Source organism: Trachinotus anak, unplaced genomic scaffold (genome assembly GCF_046630095.1).
Source record: "Trachinotus anak isolate AG129_WGS33_773 ecotype Australia unplaced genomic scaffold, CSIRO_AGI_Tana_v1 ptg000014l, whole genome shotgun sequence".
NCBI classification, from domain to species: Eukaryota; Metazoa; Chordata; class Actinopteri; order Carangiformes; family Carangidae; genus Trachinotus; species Trachinotus anak.
The window spans coordinates 15,909,074-15,934,427 of NW_027273865.1; the positions used below are offsets into that span (position 1 = coordinate 15,909,074).

Here is a 25,354-nt window from a genome sequence, read left to right on the forward strand (position 1 = left end):
ATTTTATTTTTTATAAACTTTGGTCCCCAAGTGTCCTTGCATGAAAGTCCTCACAGGTGCAGCCAAGGAATGGAGGTAAACCTTTTAAACCCTCATCTGCTTCCCTGTATCTGAGGGAATGCTGAATACCTGTAATATCATAGCACACTCTCAGACACACATACATACTGAATGGGCACCACTCCAATCTGCATGAAATGATTTGAGCTCTGTTATTTACACAAGACTTCCTCCAGTTAAAATGTGAACGTGCTCATTCAATTTCCTTATTTTTTCTGTTGGATTTATTTATTTCCTGCCAGCGCTGCTCCTATGTTTATTACGGCAATCTGCTTTTTTCTTCCCCTCCCCTTGTCTTTGTTCCCAACCCATCTCTGAGAACACTATTACTCTAGCTGCCCCCACTGCTGTGGATGCAGATGCACTCAATCCAGTTTCTCTCTGCTGCTGCAATGTGAGGGAAGGAGGGAGTGAAAAGGACAGGTAGAGCGAAGTGGAGGGGGGTGGGGGGGGGGGGGGGGGGGTGTAAGGGAATAAGAGGTGTGGATTGGTGCGCAGCAGGTTGACAGATTCAAGACGGCCTCCACCCTTTTTCCTTCCTTTGAAGGACATTATCATAGGAGCCCGGTGCAGCTCGGCACATCACGACATGGCTTGGATCTCTTTCCCTGCCTCGGGCTCCAGCAGAGATGAGTACATCTTAACCAGGTCTGTTAGACATACAGGGGCTAATACACAAGAGCTGCTGCTTGAGGTACTGCTGCTTAGGTTTGAGTAAGTTTAGCGACTGAGGTGGCCCCTGATCCCCTCCAGCTGTGCAGTTTAAACATATTTCAATCAAGTCGGTGTCTGTGTTACAGCTGTTTAATTGCAAGCAATAGTAACAGCAAGTTTTACATTGTTAGAGGTGACAGTTTTAATCAGAGGTAGGGGTGCTCCAGATGGCCTCCTAAAACAAGGTGTTCTGGTGTTCTACAGAGTCAAGCCCTGGCCTGCAAATTGAGTTTTGCCATGAATCATTTTATATGTGCCTTTATCAGGGGCAGAGCTTAACAGGGGCTCAGAGTGAAATTGTCCTGCAGAATTCATAAAAATCTGTGAAGCAAAAAGGCCCCTGGGAGTACCCAATCTGATTGTCAACAAAGGAAGTATACAATATTGACTATTAGGGGACGAAGACTACAATGGACAGCTGCCATGTGCCAGCAGGGGAAACGAAATTGTAGTGATATAAATTCAGTGTTTATTTGCCAGTATGCAATGCAGCTGTATTATTTCACAGTTAAATAAAATTGTCCCTGAAATGTTGCAGAGAATCTCTGAGGATCAGATCAAGGGACTATAAAGCCTGCAGGGGAGAAAAGGGGTTCTTCTCTTTCCTGGGTTTTTATATTTGTATTTCATTGTTTTGAATATTTTATCCATTGCAAGCCATATCCCAGTTACAATATTCAAAAGTGCATCAGGACTGAGCATTACAGTGAGATTTTGTTGTCAGTATTCCACTCTCGTAGATGGTGCGTTTTTATGTTTGTTTGCGTGTGAAGTTCATGTTTCAAGACACTGGAAGTGCACCATGTTTCAGCAGCATGTCAGACCACATTAACTTCCAAAGATCATCCATTAAACACAGTTTCTCTTTCGCCTTGTCTATGTGCCACCCCCCCCCCCTTTTCTGCAAATTTGTTTGTGAAGACTGAAGGTGCTCTGTGTCTTTCCAGCAGGGAATTTAGATTTTGGAATCAACTGCCTGGAAGCTCAAATTAAAAGTGTGAATTCAGTATTAACTTTTCTATCACTTCCTCAAACAACATTTTGCATGCTCACTTCATTTTTTTATGTTCAGTCCTCCATGGCGTAGCTCCTTCTCTTATGTTGCTTTAATCTCTCTGGTGTTAGTGATGCTCTCTTTTCATTGCACACTGATTTTTTTTTTTTAATTTTTATCACATCACCGTCTAAATCTTGTTAGGAAAAAGGTTTCTGATTTGTTTATTTACAGCATAAAAGCCACATGCTCCTTTCCGGACGTCACTGTTGCTCAGTTGCAAAGCCATGGATTGGTTTTGTGAATGGCTTGGTCTCCTCCAGCACACAAAGCTGTCTCTGTTATGACTTCAGTGAGCGCTGCAGACAGTCCTGGAGGTCAGAGAAGCTATGAATTTTGAGAAGAAACAACTTGTCTGCTAGCAAAAGACTCAAGTCACTTTTATTACATTTCCTGTCATTTCATTTTCTCAAATGTGGATGAATAATAATCACAAGTCATAAATGTAATTTTAATGTATTGCTTTTGAAGTAAGATCAGAATGTCTGGCCTGACATGAATGGGTTTGATTCTATTTATAAGGCTTCGTAAGACGTGTGTATGCATATATATGATAATACGATTTGACTGTGACATTTCTTTCTCTCAGACACACAGACATACAGAGTCAGTTTTAGCAGGGGTGTAACAGTGGAGGAGACTGTGTCAGCTGCACGATAGAGCTGTTGATTTACAGTGAATGCATGGCACTGGGGGACAGCTGGGCAGTATTGTGTACAAATCATATCATTCATCTTTTGATTCTGCATTTCACTTTTTTTCTTGCATCTTGTCCGAGATCCATTCATCTTGGAGGAACTCCTAAGCTTGTCAAAGACATGGTTTGATGCAACTGCCTTCTCCTGAGCATATACAAAACTTGTCAGTGTTACACACATTAGATGCAGCATGGATATGTCAGGCACATTTTATGGCACCAGTGAAAGCAATCTTTACTCGATAGCAACCAATCACATTTTATGAGATCAAAGAAGAAATTAGTGCAACGCTACTGAATCATCAACCTGCTCATTTTTATCTTCCCTGTGCTGAATCTGTGGCTTCATATTGAAATTCATATTGAATTTGTTGATGCAGAGACTCACATCTCTAGTCATCACAAACCGGCATCCTCTGTGCATTTCTAGTTTTCTCCTTTGTTTGGTCTCTCAGAGACGTACAGCAGTCCCCTTTCCTCTTTTGTTTTTCTCAGTTTGCACTTTGCAGGCTGGAGATGGGGAATAGATCAAAAGCAGAATGGATGAGCTGTTTTGCAAGATCCCCCAGTCTTAACGGATTTCAAGGCTGGGTGAGACTCCGTATGTGTTGCTTGGCTGAGTGTGTGTGTCTGTGTATCTGTGTGAATGTTTGAGTGTGTGTATGTGTGTAGTATGCCTGTACATGCAAATTTATGTGTATGTGCCTGAGTGCCTCTGTGCCTGTGTGCCTGCAAGTTTGCCTCTGTGTCTGTTTTTTTATCAGTCTGTACAGTGCCAAGATTCCCAATATAACGTAGCTACCGAACAACCATAGACGCATGGTAACCTTATAGGCATTTTTTCACTTGTTCCCTCCTCTGGGTTCATACTGGCACTGTGTTTTCTCAGCAGTCTTATTAGATACTATAAAGGATTCCATTTATTGTCACATTCATTTTGAGCATCATTGTTTTTTTTATTATTTTAAAACTTACAAGAAGGGTCAGGAAAACACTTGAAATTTGATCTAGTACAGTATATACTGTGCAGTGGTAGACAGTACAGTATATGTATGCATGTCTCAAGAGGTGCAATAGTAACAAAACACAACCTGTGTATAGACAGCAATAGTAATGCTGAACCCAATCCATCCCAGGAGGACACAGAAGTATGTGTCTGTATTGGTCTGTATTGGCATTTTTAAACACTATATATTCTTGTGGTAGAGCCTTAGAGATGAAAGAATTTGTTTGGACAGTGTGGTAGGGTCCATCTACACAGTCATTTTTAGCTGCTGTAAGTTTTGTCATATCATTATGTCATACAAACATGCCCCCTAATGTATTAGCACTTCAAATCACAGATCTCCATACTACACTTTCAGAAGAGTGAACAGCTGGAAGAGGAGGAATAGATGGAGCTCATGAGCAAGTAGGGTTTGGTCTGTCCCAAGTGGTTAGAGTGTGTCTCCACTCACTTGGTCGCCGTAGATGAAGACATTTGGACTGTCAGAAGTGGACAGGCTGAGCAGGGACTGCGACTGCGAGGGCATCTTTTGTTTTTTGTCTGCTCTATGGGGATGCCGAACTTGGAGAACATGCAGCGCTGCTTTGAAGAGCCCTTCTGACCGAAAGACCTTCTCTTCAACCCAGCGCTTGTGTCTCATTATGACGCTTGAACAAGCAATTCCATTATTCACCACGATGCCCAATGATGTGTGTGCTGCCTCGCTTTGGAAAGAATGACATGAGGCATTTGTGTGTGTTCAAAAGTAATAAACACAGCTCAAATCACTTTTTCAACTGTGTCAAAATAACAGATTTGAAAGTGTTTCACGCTTTCCCCGCTGCCAGGGATTAGAGACTTCTTAACCAGCAGGAAATAATAGCAAGAATATTGCAAGAATACCACAAGTCTGTAGCTCCTTTTCTTCAATTTGCACCAGAGTCATATCTGTGTGCTTTCCCCAAACCTCTCTTTACTGTATGGCAGTCTCAACCACCTACACCACCACCTGTGTATGTCTAGCCCCCGAAGTTTGCCTACGGCGCCTCCCTGATGAGTCTCTTTCCTGCTGATGATGAGTCGTACCAGAGAGAGCCTCTGTAAAAAGATAGCCCATTTTTCCCACTCACTATTCCATGGGGAAAACATGCATAACAGTTACACACAAACACACTGTAGAAATCATTGTGAGGCAGAGTGGGCGCACTCACAACATAACTGTCCTCTGTTTAGTTTTAACCGGGCACTAGCTGCTGATTCAACCAGTTGTAATGTCCACTGATGGGTAGAAACTGCATCTACTTCAGCATATTTTCCTCAAGCTGAAATAGCATAATGTTGCAATAACAGCTATAAAAGTCAATCCTCAGAGCCCCATGAGGATATTTTGCTTCTGCCATATACAGACAGCCACAATCAGGCATGCACACACGCAAGCATACAACCAGAAACACACACACACACACACACACACACACATTTTGACTCAGACTCATTTCCACTGCCGTGATACCTGAATGCTTTAGCCTCGGTGTAAGTGTGCTGTATGACATTATGTTTGATAATGGCAGCTTTTGCGTCCCTCATATATGATGGATGCATCTGTCACAGCGCCGTCTCGCCACACCCTATTGGATGCGGCATTTTTTGACAGGAAAATCAGCCAATCCTGACGCTTCAGTGAGCAGCCTCCTTAATCTTTTCCTCGTGCTGTAATTCCAGGTTGCAGAATGAACCCTGGGTAATCCCTCACAGGGTGCGCCGTTCCACTTGTTGTCACTGCCTCCCTGTCTCTCTCTCCTTTCCTCACTCCCTCACTCTTTCTCTTTATTTTGCAGTTGCATGAATTCTATTTCTCTTTCTCTCTCTCTCTCTCTCTCTCTCTCTCTCTCTCTCTCTCTGACTTTTCTGTCTCTCAGTTGCTGTCTCTTTCTCTTGTTCTCTCTACCTTATGTTCTGCCTCCCTAGCTGGCTGCTCCTCATACTTTCTCATTGATTTTCTTTTCGTTTGCCACCCTCACCGTGCCTACTCAGTAAGTGATTGACATTCCCCTGCATCTTTCCATCCCTCTCCCAGTCTTTTTCTTTTGCTCCTCTCCTGTTCCCCTCTTTCCCATTAAACCCTATTCTTCTTCCAGCCTCCCTGTTTCTCTGTAAAATAAATGGTTCACAGTATTCATAGTCTGGACTTTGTCTGAATTAGTTTCTTAGATTCACTGGCTGTATTGCACGGCTGTTATTCATTGTAATTGCAGTGTAAATACCAAATTAATGACACTGCAAATGAGAAACATCAAGTTACAGCTATTTATATCATTGTGCACAAACACAGTCTGGTATATGGCAATATGCAGCTTCCTTTCTATGATAAAAGCTTATGAGGCTAATAGATTCTCGGGTTGTGCTGTGTGTATAATGAGGTTTTATGCAATGGCTCAATGCTTTTGCTTCAACAGGATAAATGCAATGGTTAGAGATACCTTTGTTTTAGAGTTTGCACGTCAACCTACAAAATTAATACCAACTGTGCTTTAAGGGAAATGACATGTAAGATTACTGATGTTCTTTCCTGGCTCTCAGATTAATGGCAAACTGTGTTGCACTCTTATTAATATTTCATCAATTTAATTAGTTGGGTATTAGTGCCTCTTGAAACTTTAGACACTCTATTGTCATCTTTTTATCCTATTTGTGCTATATAATACTTGCCGCCCCTTTTTATTGCACAAATCAATAGTGAAAACTGTGATTTATTGTCTTACAAAGAATAATTTCAACATTAAAGGTTGATAAATGCCACAGTGTGTTTGCTCCCAAGCGTGCATTTCTGCTTACACAAGCTGATGTATACATCTTTCTTCCTGTTAGTCGAAGTAACTCACAGACAGTACAGCTCTATTTTCTCCCCCTCCCAGCTCAAAGAGAGTTGACGGCGGGGCCACCGAAGGGCCAGTTCCTCCCCCGCCAGCATATGCTTCTTCTCCCTTCCTGCTCCGAGCTGCCTCATCTCCGTCTCTCCCCTCTCTCTCCACCTCCTCTTCCTCAGGCAGGCGTCACGGTGCCACCCCATCCTATTACCCTCTCAGTCACCCCCTCGCTCAGACCTTTGGTGACACCTGCTGAGCCCAGACAAGCCACAGACTCCCACCTCTCGCCACCTCCACAGGCTTTGACAACTGATTGTGTACGCTGATTGCCGAACACCATATTTCACAGGTCCCTTTTTGGTCGTGCTACACTATGTTCACATTTTCTCCCTCTCTGTTTCTTGAGGCTGTCATCAGCAGAGTGTGGAATGTGCTGTGGGGAGGGTGGGGGTGGGGGGGTAGCTGTAGTCATGAGCAAAGGTGCTGTTTCTCCCAACAAGTACACCAAAGGAAATGGAGGGCAAGATCTTTTTGATCACACACTCTCAAAGGAAATCTTTGATTCTGGAAGTTCTCCTCCTTTTTTCGCATCTCACATCAGAATTCACCATCAACATTGGGAGCGTGGTTAAACAGCTTCCAAAAGTAGGCACTGATCAACATGAATGGGTTTAAATCTCTTGAGAATTTTGGCAATTTAGCCTTGAACCAGTCTATGACTGAGCTTGGAAAGCTTTGTTTACTGCAGCTTTTCTTTCCTTTTTTCAATCAATCTTCATTCACTGCTTTACAGTTCATCCAGTCTGATTCCAACCAACAAGAGTATTCCCAAAGGTTTTTTAACATGTAATCAAAGAACTCGACGTGGATTGAATCACACCAGCAAAGTATTAAGGCTAAATTAGACGCTAGATTCTCTCATTACTCCTCCTGTATAATATTCATAATGGAGGGAGGCTGATTTTTATGATAATGGATATCATTTCTTTGAGGTGGTTATGTTTACATAATGAGGTAGATTACAAAGTTTGAATGTAAATGACTAAAAACCCAATGTTTAGAGTCATCATCATTTCATTTCCCAGTGAGGCTCCCAGGTCATTTTGACAAATATTTAAAGCTGGATTCAAGAAATAAAGGAAAGAAATGGAGAAAATATATTGAAAATACAGCCGCCCTCTTGCATGTCTCCCCTTATGGACATGTGCATGTATTTCATACACGCACAGTACACAAACATCACCGCTGCAGCCGTGAGCCTTTGGCTACAATTAGCAGAAGGTTAAACTGTTAGCAACAGTCATCATAGCCAGTCATCGCCTGCTTTCACGGTAAATTTACACAACCAACCACCACAACACATTTAGAAAGATAGATGCCCTAAACACTTGAAGGGACGTGCACTGCATTTGTAGAACAGCCTATAGGAATACTCTCTCTCTTTCTTAAAAGACTTGTAATTGGCCAAAGTCTCCGGTCATTGGCCAGATTTAGAAAAAGCCTGAAAACAGAGCCAAGAGGAGGTGCAGATGTCTAGTTTCCTCTAAGGCCACTCGAATTACAGTATACTGAGAGGTGATTATGGAATTTTTGCCCATTGACGCCAAAAAAGTACTGCCTTGCTGCCTTTTTTAACTAGTTTCCATTAACAATAAGACACGGTAATCTTCATAGAAACACAGTTGGCAGGACAACCTCATAAATTCTGAAAATACTCCACATATATTGTACATTTTGCATGTGTCGTTTTGGCCTTGATTTATCTTGAGGCTATCTTCAGTGCCAACACATGCAGCAGTTTCTCTTTTTATTATTGACCCTGGCACGATCAAATTGTCAGTGATCTGCATCAGCAGCATAAATGCTTGTGAAATGAAACTACCATGATAAGGAAAAGGAAAAAAAGCCTTTGCCGATAGTTGCCGTTGTTGTGTTACCAGTTACCACGTAACTCTTACCATGTAATCACCAGCAAAGGTGTTTTGCAGTTTTAAATGTGACTGACAGAAAAGAAGAGCACACCACAGCACAGGCAGAGAGTACATTAGAAGTCAGTGGAAAAGTCGAAGCTCTCTTGTCATGTCAAAACTAAGAAAAACACTCTTCTTCTTACTGGCCACTTTGCATTTTTCAGTTTATTCAGGACTTGAACAGATTTTAATAAGCTCTAGGGTTGCAGAATTTTCCTAGCCATTAGAGGAGCCATGTAAATCCTTCAAGGTCAGAGCATACAAATCAACAAGGTGTTTTTTTCCTATCAGTGCCATTATGGTAAAATGTAGGTGAGTAAGAGTAATGTGTACCTGAAAGAAGCAAGGGGCAAAGTATATTTCCGAAATCCTCGTCTTTAGAGAGTGTCATCAGTGAGGCTTGACAAACTTCAGCAAATATATGAATGAGAGAGGAGATGGCAGAGACAGATTGAAAGGGGAGGAGAGGAAAGCCACCATGTGAGGTGGAGTTGTGAATCCCCACTCGAGCTGTAATGAGAATGGGAATGTGGCTCTGCGCCACAGGATTTGCCAGTAATTGGTTTAATGAATGCATTCTGTTGCCTCTGATTGAACACATGCACACGTTCACTCCTCAAGGAACCACACACATGTTGTCTTTGTTTCCTTGTGCAACTTCCGCTTTCACCTTGTCTCACACCATGGTGATCTGTCCACCGCTGTCTCTCTGTCCTCCGCTGTCTTTTGTGAAGGTCATACTGATTCTTCCTTAGAGGAGTGGGAGGCAATTAAGCATAGACTGTTTCTATTGGCCTTTTCCAGCTGATGGACTTAGTGACTGATCTGTTTATGTATGTGTGTGTGTGTGTGTGTGTGTGTGTGTGTCTTATTTGCAGATTGGCCTTTGGCACTCCGAACATGGACTGTCCATGGAGAGAAAACTTCCATCAATCAATGTGACAGACACTCTCTTCAACACTACTCTCACCATCACGACAATATTGGTAAGCACTACTGCATACACACTGTACACACGCATCAACTGTAGTCCATTCTTTTTTATTTACCCAACTTCTCGGCCGATCTACATGTGGCTGACATTCTGCAGTTGACAGACAATTACCATATCAAAAACCCATTTTGTGTTTTCAGATCCAAACTCAGTCCTCTTGGGATCAGAGAAAGTGATGCTGTGCGATTGTTTTGCCCTGAGTACTTCAGAAGAGGCTACATCACAGTACATCAGCAGGAGCTAATAATTCACCATGTCAGCCATTCTCAGCCTCTCTTGTAAATATAGATCCTGTGAGTGCTAGTTCTCGCCACCCTCTCTATGCTACCTGTTACAATGGATGCAGTTTTTAAGCAATTACCTTAATGGGCTGCCATGTTAATGATTAATAGTCTATGAATCCTTAAAAGCTTCTAAAATACAGAAAACATGCTTATCCTCAATTTTGTTTAAACAACTGACATGGTCCGTTTGTGCAGCACAAGCAAAGTAAATTTGGTATCTGGATCATTTAATAATTAAACACAACTGAATTATTTAAATTGGATTAAAAAAAAGGAAATTGTTATTATTTATATGAATTGCTGCTTCTGCTCTGCTCTGTCATTATTTAGCAAATGGCCAAACAATTTCAAAATGACTAATCATAACATTTCAGCACAACCTAAAGGTTTTATTGGATGGCAAATTAGACAAGACTGAATATGCAGGGCACCAAACAGCCTCTCATTCCAGCATTGATGAAAAGGGCTATAGAGGTCCAGGATGCTTTGAACATAAATGTATATATCTGTCCCGAACACTTGAAGGTGCGGTAAAAAACCTAATGTCATCGCCTCCTGGCTGCATCCTGCTGCCTTCCCGGTCTCTCTCCAAAGGTTCTCTTCCTTTTGCACTGAACTGTAAATACAGTGGGGATAAGAACAAACACTTTGTGACAGTCTCTACTCAGAAGTGTTTATGTTGTTGCACTCAGATGTTTATCACAAAGGGACGGGAGGAGCTGTGGAAAGAATAAAAGAGACCTTCAGAGAGAAGTTCACACGACTCTGAGATGATCGCTGCGTGAAGTGCAGTGGGCTTGCTTGTCGGAATGTTGCTTTCAGAAAGTGACAAAAATGATCATATGCAGCCCAGCACATCCCGACATAGGAAAGTTGTGTGGGGAGAAAGGCTTCAGTGGCTGTTCGAAAATTTGACAAGTGCTTTGTTTGAAGCATACCGGCCTCTGTAATCCGCAAATGCCTACAGATATATTAGCCAGAATTCTTGGTTGTTATTTATTAGAATATCAGCAGTGAGTCATAAGCTGTGGACATGTCAGTTAACTAATATTACAAAGGAGGAATGGTGAAAAGCTGAATAAACCTTTCTTTGCGTTCTTTATTTCACATGCAAAACCAGTCACATTGTGCTGCGTCACAGCTGATCACAGAACTCATCTCCCAGTTGTAGAAATTAAGCCCAGCGACTGAAAACATGTGCAAATAATGCAAAACTATGTTGCTGTAACTGTCAGTTAATATATTCTTGCACCATCAAATACAGCAGTGAATAATTAATCATCAATTATTCACCTACCTGTTTTAATTAGTAGAGCGCATGTGTTTGGTATTTCCAGTCCTTGCCAGAAGAATATAAAGCTCTTGATAATCTGTCTTACAGTAGCCTTGATATTGCTTCCATATATTGGGGCACTACTGAAGGTGATACATAGATTTATGTTGGAGCTGTGTAAAATCAGTCACATTCTCAGTCAGCTGTGTGTGTTTCATGCCTTTGTTCATCACTTACAAACACACACAAACAAAATCATACACACGAACCTGTCACTCGCCCAGCTCCTCCTCCTCCCCCTCCTCCTCCTCCTCTGATGAATCAGACGATAAGCCACAAAGTAGGTTGTAAGCAGAGGCAATTGGCCCAGTGCGTTACTCTGAGTGGCTGGCTTATCAGCTGTGAGCCGTGAGAATGAGGGAAGGACACGTTGCCATATTTTGCCACTGAACAACTCATTGGTCTCATTGACACTGATTGGGATTCAGATGGAACGGTTCATTTCACAGAGGAGGGGAAGGACACAGGGGAGGATAGAGACGTGTATATGCGTGTGAGTGTGTGTTTGGGTTGAGTCAGTGTTTTCACAACAGAAATAGGGTGTGAAAGAATGAATTGGCTGAGCAGAGAGCTTTGATTTCACTTTGGAGATACAGAGTCCCTTGGACCAAACTTCGGAAACCACCAAGGAGCAATTTTCAGTGCCTATCACAGCTCATTCATCATGGTGTGATTGCTGTGTCGCCGTTATCTCGCTTGTGGGCGGCAGACAAGCCACAGCTGAAAGCCTCCATAAGAATTCTTTACCTGTACCACAGGCCTGGGGGAGAATATGTGGAATATGTGTTTGGGTGTGCCTGCGCTAGCACCTATAGTATTTATGGATGCTCTCTCACAGGCATTTTTGTGTGTCTGTTCGGCGTGCGTGTTTGTTTGCATTCTTGACATGTTCACCTGGCTTTGACAAAGCAGTTTCATTACATCCACACACGGACGTCACTTTGCAACTTCTAATTCACAAACAGCTCCAGACAAACAAAAAAAAAAAGTCACAGAATTGATGATCACTTCTTTACTGCACAGCCACAAGCAGTGATTGAGCTTGTCACAGGCACTGTTTAGGTCGTACTGAAATAATGTCTTTATACCCTCAGTGGCTACACTGATGTAATAAAAAAGCCCTTTCTTTGCTTGCTCAAGATGATTTGCGTGGTTGTGTTGTTCTAAGTTGTGTGTATTTTGGCTACAGTAGTGGAGCAGCAGTCGAACACTAGAAAGAGTAATCTGTTTTCATTTCTGAGTTTTGGGGTCTTTCTGATCTCAGGTGATTTGCAATGCAGTTGTAACTGCTTGATTTTCACAGCTACAAATATCGTCTTTTTTCAAGTATATTTTTCTCAGTATAAGATAAAGTGACAGGGATCCTGTTGCATTTTGAGGAGACCTCTCGCCCAATTCATGATTCCAAGATTAAAGGAGCAACAATGCAAATAACTAGATGGGCCTGTGAATATTCTCATTTGTCCAGGTCATAGTATCTCAAAGGAGTTTTAAATGAGCAACTGACCAGTCCCAGCCTGGTCAGGTGTGAGAAAGAACTGATGAAGCCTCTTGGATGAGAGGTGAAACGTCTTCCTAGACAAATAACCAAGTCCAGTTGCTTTCGATTTAAAACTCCTTTGAGAAATAACTAGATGTGCAAGTGAGTAGAGAGTGCAAGCAACCCAGAACCAAAGGCTCTGAAGCCAAGAGCATCACTGAACAGGGCTCAAACAGGCAGTGCAACCTGTATGTGTTGGTCTTTGCAGTGTCAGATGACATCCTACAGTGTTTCCAGATGAATCACATTCACACACCTTGAACCTTTTTATTCAACTTTAGTTTCATTCCACTTGTCTCACCCTGGTCAACCACCACTTCCCAATACATCCCACATCTATACACATTCACCTAGATGCACACATAGCACTGCCAAACCCTTCCTTTTATGCACACAGACACACAACCTAAGTCACACAGGTGGTCCATTTTGAAATCAGCATTAATGTTTAAAACAACTTTTACATGAGTCATTTATTTTTTATGAAGCTACAACAGCCCAGAGGATGGATGTAAGAAAATACTCAAAGCATGAAGCCACCACTGTGTGTAGTGTGTACCTCCACCCAGTCCACAAACACACACACAGCTTATGTCTCACATTTGAGCGAGAGATTCTTTCACTGGCTTGATGTAAAAACATGTGTCTATTATGCCACTAGGAAATCATTAAACAGCCTTGACTGTTAACATATCACGTGTTTAATTAGGATTTTAAATAATACTCATGCTCAGTGCTCACAGAATTCAAGTCTCTGTGTTGTTCCTCATTTCTGAAAGAAATCAAATGGAGCAGGGCTTTACCTGTAAGGACATCGCTCTTTGGCGCCAGCTTTCTGCCATTGTTAGGGAATCATGCCGTCTCAATATTTAAATCCCAGCTCAAAACCCCTTTTTCTTGTTAGTGCCTGAAACCTGCTTTAAGTCCCTGCTGTAAGAGCCATTTTCTGCCTTTGTCATCTACCACTCTCACGGTCATTCACTCAGTTCTCCTGCAGACTATCCTTGTGTCACTGAGTGCTCTCATATCCACTCACATACGTAATGGGGAAAATTCAACAGTGCACATAGTGTCGACTGATAAAAGCAGACACAGCAGCAGATTTGCTGGCACACAGGCTTAGAAGCACTGAGGCACATGCACATGAATTTTTTCAAAGTCTGTATGTACTTGCTCTCCCTCTGTTTTCACTTCATTTGTATTTGATTATTATTCAGCCATATTGTTTACAGTGAAGCACAAAACCGTTGTAAAAAAAAATTAACATGACCACGCTCTTTTTGTCGGGACCTAGTATTTTTACTTTTAGGAGCGTGCATGGCTCCTCCTCAGACAGGACTACAGAGCCCTGTAAGAGAGTTGTACGTCAGATGCCAGTTTGCTCAGCTCTGGAGAGCAAGTTGTTAAGGATAAGAAAACAGTTGAAGAAAGTGAGGAGGTGTGTGAAGACATCTTGAACACCCTGAGGTTTTAAAAGGGGGAAACTCCACTGTGGTGTGTGAAGCTGAACGTGAACAACACCCACAGGTGCACCTGGCAGTGTGTGTGTGTGTGTGTGTGTGTGTGTGCGCGTGGGTGTGTACTTGCTTGTGCTTCTTCCACCAAAGTTATCAGTCCACAACCAGACTCCTCATGGCCTGGGAATAAGAGGCTGCTTTAAAAGTCTGCATTTCTTTATAGCCTCAAACTCATAGCTTTTATTGCTGTTTTGCTGTGGTGTGCAAAAGAAGGGAGATGGAATTTCCTTGTGATTTTGCCTTCATGGAAGACAGCACTTTCATAACCCTGTATAGACTTTTCATACCTTTATATACTTATTTTATATAATTTTGTTCTCAACTTCACTGAGGCTTCTAGTGGGAGTGGTGTCAGTGTTTGGCGGAAGTTTTTGGATGAGTATGAACTGCAGCAGATATATCAACTTTTAATAGCAGTTGTCTTTCCATCTCTTTATGGAATAACCGGAGCTCGGAGAAAGAGAGTGAGAGATTGAAACTCAGAAAAAATGACAAAGAAAAAAGCAGAGGAGTAAAAGGGAAAAGCATTTTGGCTTAATAACAGTCAAACAGTCTCTGTTTTATTGATCACTGTTGGGCTTTTACTGGTGTGATTGATGTTTGCCAGGCCTAGTTTTATTAGTCCGTACTTAACCGGGTCAACACAGTGGGATGGAGGGAAGACAAGATAGAAAGGCAATATTTTCCAGCCTTACTTCAAGAGATTGAGCTTCCTGATGATGGAGGCTATTTGTTACAGGCCTAAATATAGAAAGCTTTTGCCGTTTTTCACACACATAAATCAACAAGAAGCTGGAAAGTGAATCATTATTGCGTTTCCTTAATTAAGGGTTGTCGTCGGACAAAAGCATACATTCATCCAGGCACATTGCTGGTCTTTTGCTTTGTCGGTGTGAGGAGCTGCAACGTGACTGTAGCAGGTTTGCGTGTTACTTCATTTCTTGTCTGCCCCCCCAGTCCAGCATGTGTTATATACAAAACGCCCATCGAGCCAACCTCTGTAATAATGTTGTGGAAATTGGAAGGAGAGTGAAAATGTCTGACTCTGTCTGGCTTGAGTGCAAGTTGGCGCTTAAAAAGCTTCAGCAGTCTGTGAGCTGTGAAATTAGAATTTACATTGTGCTTCATGGAAGCTGAAATAAGCATGCATAGATGTTATGTGAGACCACTGGGCTGACATGTGTGACTGTTTGAAGGAGTTAATGAACAGACAGACATATTTACTTTAACAGTGTGGTACACATAGTCACTAACTAGTTGAAAGCTTGACTGACTCTGAGCCAAGACACATTTCGTTTTCTTTTCTACTTTTTAAAGGACAAAGCAGACAATATTCTGTAGTTTTATTGTCAGTAAATCCTGTGAAAACACCTAAACCAAAAATGTTTTAGTCCATCTTTCAGTATTTTCTGATTTCCCCAGCCTGTCTGCAGCCCTCAATCCCAAGCTCAGTCAGTCCTCCTGAAAACATAAACTTTAAAAATGGGCCACAAATATATTGTTTTGTTTTTATTTTTAAAGGCTAAATCGTTTCCTCAAAGAGCTTGGTGCTGTAGGTTTTAGCAAACATTAGTAAAACAGGGAGACTTTCTTCCCAAAAACACAAGAGCATCAGTTGTCTCAGCAAATACCCCTAAATGAAATATGTTTACATTCAAGTGACAAAGCCAAAGGAATTGTGACTCTTCTCTATCCGGAGTGAAGGAGGAAGTAGTGTGGCATAAGAATAGAGCCTCAACATCCACATCACATGGAAGGTGAATGGATTGGTTGATGGGAAGTGGCCATTCCCTAACCTTAACCCAGTAGCTATTTTATCCTAACCATGACCTTTTCCAGAGCCTAACCAAGTTGGTTTTCTGCCCAGATCTAACTAAAGCAGTGTGAGATCAGAAATATTGTTGTTCATAGGCTTTGGCCACACAGACAATACTTACAATACTGGATCAACTCATTTCTGCTTTTAGTTTTCTCAGTGGTTTTGGAATTGGCAGTAAGAAAAATAAAGATAAAAACCAAACTTCACCAATTATTTAACATAAACATGTTCACATGACCCTATTTTGTAATCTAGCCTTTGTCAACTACCTCTCTTTTTGCTTCTGTAATAGGCTATACAGCAGGTCGGTTGTAGTGAACTATGAGCCTGGTTAGATGAATTGAGATTCCAAGTTACTCGGGCAGAGAATCAATCAGTATTCATTTTATTATCTTATCACAGCAGTGCAGGAGGATGTTGGTTTTACTGTCCAGTGATGCAACAAGAAAGAAGCAAAAGTCCAGTGTCAGAGTGATCTGAACTCCGCTCCGCAGGCGGCTACAGGTGAAAACAAACAGTTGCTATGAGAACAGGGCAAGTCACAGTAACAGTTGTGTCACCTGATGTCCACCAAGTTCTCAAATGTGTCCAATTTCAGTGTAACTTCTATTTTTGTGGGTTTCTCTGTGAAGCAAATCAATCAGCAGCCAAACAGCTACTGCACAACTAAATATTTCCTACTGTGGCGATGACAAAACAATTTCACTTCTATTCCAATTCTCAAAATACACACCCACAACATTACTGCTTCTGCTTTACCCTCCTGAAAGAAGAAACCCACATGATCCTGTGGTGAATTAAACACACCAGGCTGCAGGCAGTTACATTACAATTAGTTGTTGACAGTCTCTTTAACATGCTCATGGTTGTTTAAAAAAAAAAAGCTCAATAAAACTTATGCAATAAAGAAAAGAACAAACTTATTTTCCTTTTGCTTTATTTATTTATTTAAATGGAGAGTGCCAGCGCAAGGAAACGCTAAGACTTGTTAATCACTGTTCTCTGATGTCCCGTTGCCAAAGTAAGTTAGCTTTAGCTGGATTCACGAGCTGAGTGCAGGGATAGTGCAACAGCAAAGTGGTAAATAACGCTGTCTATTTTATGATGTAGTGGAGTCTGAGCGCACCGTTTTGACAGTTGCATTATTTGAAAAACAGCACAAAAAGTGTGGCTCTAAAATACATCACTGCGGGGATCCTTAAATCTTCCTACACAATCACCTAAATTACAAAACAAGACATAAATAAACAGACAGCCAAACAGAGAGTTGGTTCTCTAAAAGACAGGCAGTAAATAAGTGTGTTTGGGTGTGTGAGCATGTGTGTTAATTTTGTTTCTTATCTACTTTTTGCTGGATATAACAGATTAGCACACGCCTGTCTGTCCCTGATTTTAGTGCCTGGCTCTGCTTCAAATCCACAAATCGTTGAAGGCAGTAAACATGATGTGGACTATGACCTCCAAAGGACATATGGGACGTTCTCGTCCATTCCTCCTAACTGTAAAATCTCGGGTTAGGTTCTGTAAAGCAGAAATGTTAAACTTTAGAGGGACACTCCAGCGATTTAGTATTATACCAAAGTTGCAGCGGCTTTCAAGGCAAATAATCAAAATCAAAAGTAACACAATCAAAGATATCCCTACTTTTAGTCTCAAGTATAGATCAAGCTGCAAAAAACACTGAATCCTACATTTCCCATACTGCAACTCCATATTCATTTCTTTCAATGCCCATGTCAAGCCCAATCTGACATAACCTGATGGCATTATCAGAGTTATTTTTCAGACTTTGAAGCTCTCTCCACATTCACAGAAGCCTTTTATTATTTTCACAGGTTGACACTGTGAGTTTGATGTGTATAATCACTGTAGCGCCTCTTTAAAATGCAGATCCAGTATGATTTGCCTTTCCTGTGATGGTACAATATGTCAGTATCTAAACTGCAAACCGTGTGTGTATTTCAGGAGAATCCATACGTAATGCTGCGGCAGAATCACCAAGAACTGGAGGGAAACGACCGCTATGAAGGCTTCTGTGTGGACATGCTGAAGGAGCTGGCAGACATTCTCAAGTTCAAGTATCGCATCCGGCTGGTGGGGGATGGACTGTACGGGGTTCCTGGAGCTAATGGAACATGGACCGGCATGGTCGGAGAGCTCATCTCGAGGGTATGTAAAGATATGCACATGCAGAGACGCTGGTGTCGCCTGCAAACAAGCCAGGAACCATAAATTATCTTATCTTTAGTGGATACACCAGTATCCAAAGTATTTCCTAGAGGCACTCACATACACAAACACAAAATTGTATTGCTCAGCTCTCATACAGTCACAGCTAGCAGCTTTCCTTCATGTCATACACTCTTTTTTGTCATTCAGCAGCTGGCCTTTTCAGCTTAACCATTGTATTTTCCAAAACAGTCACGGCTTGTTGGTGGCTTGTTCCCTGTCAGCTCCTTTCCTTAAGCCTTCTGAACTGACCTTAACAGACTTTCCCCCTGAATCAGTCTGTGTTGTTGATGTTAAATCTCTGAGTGAGCTCTTACACTCTTCCAGCTATTCTGTATGTAGCTGTTAACAGGCAGATAAGGTTATATAAGAGAGCTGAGGGGAGAAGAGGGGGAGGAAAGAAGTGAAACAGGCCTAAAAAAAAAAAACAAGTGAGGAGGAACGATGGGGTGAGGAGGAGGAGAGGGGAATGAAGTTGAGAGGGACTGAGTCGATCCTAAATGGTGATCTGTCTTAATTCTGTGGGCTAATGGAGGGCAAAGTCATTAAGTATGTAAAGCAAGGAGTGCCTGCTCTTGTTATTGTCATAGCCTGCCACTGCCCTCGTCCTCTCGTAAGTTGCCTCTGGAAGGCTGACCTTCAGCAGAGCCATGGCTGAATTCGACATGTGTCTCTGATGGCAGCTTGAGCTGTGGAGTGGCAAAGTGGGCGGACAAAAAGTCGAGACGTGCTTGAGAGGGATTTGCGGTGGCACGGGAGATGTCTGGAGGGATGTTCCACAGTGGACAGAAAGGCTTGAGTTTGTTTGGTTAAAGGCTTAGAAAGGTATGGGAAAGATGGCCGAGTAAAAAGATTGTGAAAGAAAACAAAGGAACAGCCATGGTGGCAAGTTTAATGGATAGACTGAAAGGATATGAAATAAACAACAGATACCTGTGTCCCTGTCAGTACCATTCAGACTGGACAATGTTTCACTGTATGATGGTGATTAGTTTGATGGGTGTAAGTCTGAGCTAACAATGAGTCAGATCCACAGTGCTGCAGTAAGAGCACAGAGGCATACAGAATCTCCAAAGACTAAACTCTTGAAGTCAAACGCATCCTAGAGGGTAATGTTTAATTCATCCCTCACATTCACAAGTTTTATTTTGTCCTTTTTTACCGGGTAAGCATGACATGATGGAATTCAAGGGGAAACAGGTATGATGCAATATTGAACAGCGAGCATTGCACTGTTGTTTTTTTTTTTTTTTTTTTTTCATTTGTACTTGCAGGCATAACAGCAGGCAGGCAGAGGAATCCAGTAATCAATATTAATATTCTATTGTCACATTAATATTTCAGCGGCTGTTACGACTGTGTGTTCATTTTTCTAAAGATCAGTGACTTTCTTTGTTGAAATTGCCCGGATGGTCGTTCACTGCGCGTGGCGTCCTTCCGGCGCAGGCGATCAGACTTTCAAAAGACAGAAGCAAAAACAGACGAGTCAGAGGCTGGGGACAGCTGATGATGGAGGGTCAAAGTCTGTGGGCTGAGGATAGGGCAGCATCAGTGTGGAGTGTAGGCTGGGGCGCGGTTACAGAGGTGAAATTTTGGGTGTAACACACTAATTGAAGCACAGACAAAGTGGGGCTGGGGCTTTTAGGTGTGTATCTAAATGTCTAAAGGTCAGAATAATTATGGGGAAAATTACACATCACATCACGACAAATTGGGTGTTGTAGCAAAAACCCTCTGTCATGTATGTCTGATGCCCCCTCTCTTTGTCTCTCTCTCCTTGACATAGAAACAGTGTTGATTTTGAGTGGCATCTACAGCGCTGCTGCAGAGCTCCCCTCTCCTCGCTCTCATCCTCCCTTTCCTCTCCGTCTCCCCAATCCTCTTAGTTCTCCTGCAGCAGACAAAGAGCAATACGTTGCTGCTTTTACTCTTCGCTCCTCAGAGAGATGAAAAATCCCTTGCAGTTGCACTTTGCTGGCCTGTATTATTAGTGGGGAGTCATCCAGTATTCAGCATACATTGACCATTTCTATGTGTGTGTGTGTGTGTGTGTGTGTGTGTGTGTGTGTGTGTGTGTGTCTTTGTGTTGTAAAGTGTGTGTTTCACAAGCCACTGCTTTGTCAAATGGTTTGTCTTGACAGTGCTCCCTTGGTCAGCCACAACGGTTACACTGAGCTCTCTTGTGCCCTACACACACACACACACACACACACACACACACACACACACACAAATAGACACACACACATATAGACACACAGTGCCAGTGCTGGATTATCCTCACCACAGATAGTGCTATTGGCAGACCAAATGGCTGTGGGATACAAAAGGGCATTATTAGGGAATTAGCAACTACTTGCCCACCTCTTATGTCATCCTCATCTTCTTTTCAAGCTCTGGAATTATTGGTTGTGTCATAAACCTATGGTACGTCATCACAGCTGTGTTTATTATCCCTTTTAGTATATGTCTTTGACTGCATGATACCACAGGATGTGAAACTATTCGTTCTCTGTGTTTCAGAAAGCCGACCTGGCAGTCGCAGGCCTCACCATCACAGCAGAGCGTGAAAAGGTCATTGACTTCTCCAAGCCTTTTATGACCCTTGGCATCAGCATCATGTACCGCGTCCACCTGGTGAGTTGCCTCCCACCAGTCCTCCCACCCATACTACCCCCTGCACTCACTCTAACCAGTCTAACTGGCTCTAGTACAGCTTGTGGACATGCTACAGAAGGCTCACCCATGTCTAATGGCTGGAAAAGAACTACTAGTCCTTTTGGTCTGTAGTCTCTCTCACTTAGTCTGCCTAAATCCCTCCACAAACCCTCCTCATCCTCTCCCCCCAGCTACTCCATTTCCCCATCACTTGTGTGTTTTCATGGCTAAGTTCTGCTTCCTCTACCTGCTATCCTCCTCTCCTCCAGCTTGTCTGGTTTTATTGCTTCTCCTTTCCCAACATCCTTCCCCTTGTGTCCCTGCAGTCGCAGCTTTTTAACAGTGTCCAGTTTTTTTCACTTCTCCTGTGTTTGCTGTTTTCCTCCTTCTGTTGCCATGCCCCCCCAATCCCGCCAGCACCAGATGGCCTGTTTTATAGTGTGAACTTCCTGATGAATGTAGCAGTTTCACAGTTGTGTTCTCCTTGCCTTCTGATTGGGTTTGGTCATCTTATTCACACAAGCAACACGCTCCGTGCTCCGTAGAGAGCAAGCCCAAGAAAGAAACAGTGAAACAACAGCAGGGCATGTGGAAACGAGCCAGTGTTTGCAGAGTCAGTGGCCCATTAATCATCAGTCCTCCCCCAAAACCCAAGGTGACACAGCAGGACCCAGTATGGCTCCGGCCACGGACCGCACTGAGGTGCTCTGGCACGTGCACGAGCTAACATTAGTATAGTATCCCAGAGGGGCATTTACTCGCATTCCATCTTTCTTGTAATTCTCCGTGCTTCTCACCTTCCCATAGCCTGCACACAGCACTAATAGGTGTAGCAGTGAGGGACTCAATTGAGCGCCAACAGTTGGGGAGAATCAATCGATGCTCGCTGCAGGTGCAGTGTTAAATGGGCTACTCTGTAGCGTATCACCTCTGAAATGGGAGGCAAGCTGGCGGGTGGCAACATGAATAGGTGATATGGAGCTGATGTCTCTCAGGGCTGGAGTCACAAGGTTGAATTAACACAGACTTGACCCAGTTGACTTCAGATTCCTGGGTAAGAGGTCAATAAGTGAAAAGTGCAGAAAGCTGTTATTATTTGGATTCAGATAGAAATTCAGCCAGCAAAACACTCACGCACACATAAAATAAACACACAAAACATTGACAGGTTGAAGGTTAAAATATATTGTACACAATGTAGGAGACAGCAGTTATTACAAAAAATCTGAGGAAAGAGTCTCCCCAAAGTAAAAATAAAATTCACTTTTTTAGTGTTCCAAGGTCAAAGAAATATGACTGACTGTCTGCCCAACAAGAATCAGATCTCAACACCAATACAACCAATTGGCAAGAAGCCACAAGCTGTTTATGCACTAACGTACCCTAAACGCACGCATAGGAATTCTGGGATAAGAAAACACGCAACGTCTAGTTACACTTCACATGATGTCTTTACATTCCTCAGCTACATGAATCCCAAAGGCACACAGTATCATGTTAGTTTACTTTCACAAGATAAAACATATGGAGTTCTTGAAAAGATAGCAAGAAATGAGAAAGGTACATGATAGGAGGGACAGCGAAGACAGGTGTCCCCTGTCTTTGTCTCTCCATTCCTCAGCCTCTCTTTAAGTTCCCATCACTCCATGACATTTTCTCAAATCTAACCCAGAACAGCTCCTCAGCATGGCTCTTCAATTCAATATTTGAATTTCTGTGACTGCACTTGTTTAGTTCTAATCCACTAACTATTGATCTGAGGCACAGTGATTTCTACAATGAGGTTTGCTGCTTATTTCAAACTTTAAATGAAAATTTCTGTCTAATCAATAAGAATGGTGAATGCAATACAATAAAGGCGCCTGTTGGGTATTAATTACCCTCAGACTATCGGCTATTTAATCTCCGTTTCTCCTCTTTGTATGCGCTGTATGTTTGTCTCTCTCTCTCTTTCACAAACACACACACTGTTTTTCTCTTTTATTGTGTATCCTTTTTGTTTTGTTTTCAAATTATATTTAATAAGGCTGTGATAGTCATTCACATTCTGAGCCAAACAAAATGGACAATATTTTTCTCAGTAACAACAAAACAAAAGGCATAATCCTGTTTAGGCAAAAATTACTCAAGTATTGCAAAGCTTTCTCACTGCCTTTAAGCCCAGCTCAGACCAAAGACAGCAAAACTAAATTTATATAGTTCCTTATGAAACAGCAGAAAGAAGCAACAAACCTGGACCACTCTAAAAACTCTCATCTCTCACAGTCAAGTTTTCCATGGGATGTTCAGAACAGTGGCAAATCTCAGCACTTAATTACCTGTCACATGCTTTTGTGACAGTGGTTTACATTACACAAGAAGACAGGGGATCGGATTCCCTCAAGGGATCGCCGTTGCCTTGTGCCTTGTCTGCCGATTCTGTTGTGTGATTTCCGAGGCACCAGACTGAAATAAAAAATACAGGAACAAATCTCAGACAGCTTGCAGCTCGCCTGCAGAAGACGAGCTCTGCCTGTCAAGGTTCTCCAGAGGTCTTGCCTGAGTCTTTTGTGCCTGGTTCAGGATTTGTAGTTATGTACTGCACGCAGTCTTGTACAACTGTATGTTATATGGTGTGCTTTCTGTCCTTTGACATGCATGTGGTTTGAGGCTATATAAATAAATTTAATTGCTTTTACACACAAATCAAAGAGAACACCTTCACCTCAGCAGCTGATACAATATATGTCACCGCTCCCCTGAAATGGAGCGTCAGAGTTATGAACCCAGACATAACCGAAAGCTACTGTCAACCTCTTCTCATAAAAAGCCTTCCCTCCCATTACATTCATCACCTGTACAACACAAAGGCCATATGCTGTAGCCCAAGACCCCAGTGCTCAGAGGTATTTCATGTCCGTGCCCATTCCATCATTTAAACGATTCCTTCATTGAGGACATTGTGCAACAAAGTCAGCACGTGTGTGTGTGCGTGTATAACAGAGAGGTGCTTAATTAGACATAGGAGTTAATTAGGGGCATGTGGAAGACATGTCAGATGCAGCTGCTGCCCCAAAGGTTGAGCGCGAAATACCGAGCTTTATTGACCCTCTGGCCACACATGACCTCAGACAAAATTACACAGTCACAAACACATGCAGCCCTGTGTATATAGATATACACACCCACATACCCTCACCCAGCACTTTATCAGGAACAGCATACTAATACTAGGTAGAGCCTCCCTTCGCTCTCAAAACGGCCTCATGGCTTTGGGTCACGGATTTAACCAGATGTTGAAAACATTCCTTTGAGTTTCTGCTCCATGTTGACATGATTGCATCACATCATTTCTTCAGATTTGTCAGCTGCACATTCATGCAGCCAATCTCTTCTTCTACCACATCCCAAAGGTGTTCTACAGGATTTAGATCTGGTGACTGAGGTGACGCCACTGATGTACACAGAAGTCATTGTCATGCTTATGATCTTCTTTGTGATATGATGCATTATCATGCTGGAAGTAGCCATTAGAAGATGGTTAATTGTGGTCATAAAGGGATGCACATGGTCAGCAACAATAGTGACATTAGGAGCAACTCAGTAGCTCACCTGGCAGCGTGCCATTAAGGCTAAGTCCTGGGGTTTGAATCCAACCTGTGGCCTTTTACTGCAAGTCATCCCCTCTCTCACTCCACAACTTCCCTGCCTCTCTCACTGCAACTATGCAAAAGAAAGGCATAAACAAAACAATAAAAAAATAATAATATAGATAAATAATAAAGAAAAAATAATTTTCTAAAAAACAAAAGCAATACTCACATCAGCTGTTTTATTCAAACCATGATTGACTGGCTTTAAGGGATCCAAAGTGTGACAAGAAAACATTCCCCCCACCTTTACACCACCTGGACTGTTGACTCAAGGTAGGTTGGATTCATGGACTCATGTTGTTGATGCCAAATTTTGACCCTACCATCTGCTGCCTCAGCAGAAAACCAGTTTATCAGACCAGGCTATGTTTTTCCAGGCTCCCAGGCTTCAGTTTCTGCTGAGTCCATGTCCAATGCAGCCTCAGATTTCTCTTCATGGCTGACAGGAGAGGAACCTGACATAGTCTTCTGCTGTTGTAGAACATCAGCCTCAAGGTTTGACGTGTTGTTCATTCTTAGAGGTTTTCTGCTCACCACAGCTGTGAGGAGTGGTTGTCTGATTTACCGTAGCCTTTCTGCAGAACTGCTGCTCACCAGATGTTTTTTGTTTTTTAAACCATTCTTAGTGAAAACCCTGGAGACTGTTGTGCATGAAAGAGAAGTAGATCAGGAGATCAGCAGTATCAGAAATACTCCAACCAGCCTGTCTGGCACCAACGATCATACCACGGTCAAAGCCACTGAGGTCACATTGTTTCTCCATTCTGATGTTTCATGTGAACGCTAAGTAAAGCTGTATCTGCAGGATTTAATGCATCGCACTGCTGCCAAATGATTGGCTGATTGGATAATTGTATGGATAGGCAGGTGAAAAGGTAAATCTAGTAAAGTGCTGCATGAGTGTAGCTTCACATACATGCTCTCACACATACAACACATACAACACAAAAACACAGCCTGTAACACACAGGTGTATGCATGTGAAAAACACATTGACATAA

General features: G+C 42.4%; 1 protein-coding gene across 2 annotated transcripts in view; it reads left to right on the forward strand.

Annotated features, from left to right (window-relative positions):
* grik4 (glutamate receptor, ionotropic, kainate 4) overlaps positions 1 to 25,354 on the forward strand; it is a 274,319-nt gene that overhangs the window by 233,192 nt on the left and 15,773 nt on the right. For both annotated transcript variants that reach the window (XM_071497060.1, XM_071497061.1), the window contains 3 exons: positions 9,226 to 9,333; positions 17,800 to 18,003; positions 20,587 to 20,700. In XM_071497060.1, coding sequence (XP_071353161.1) covers positions 9,226 to 9,333; positions 17,800 to 18,003; positions 20,587 to 20,700 — 426 coding nt within the window. The remainder of the gene's footprint in view (positions 1 to 9,225; positions 9,334 to 17,799; positions 18,004 to 20,586; positions 20,701 to 25,354) is intronic.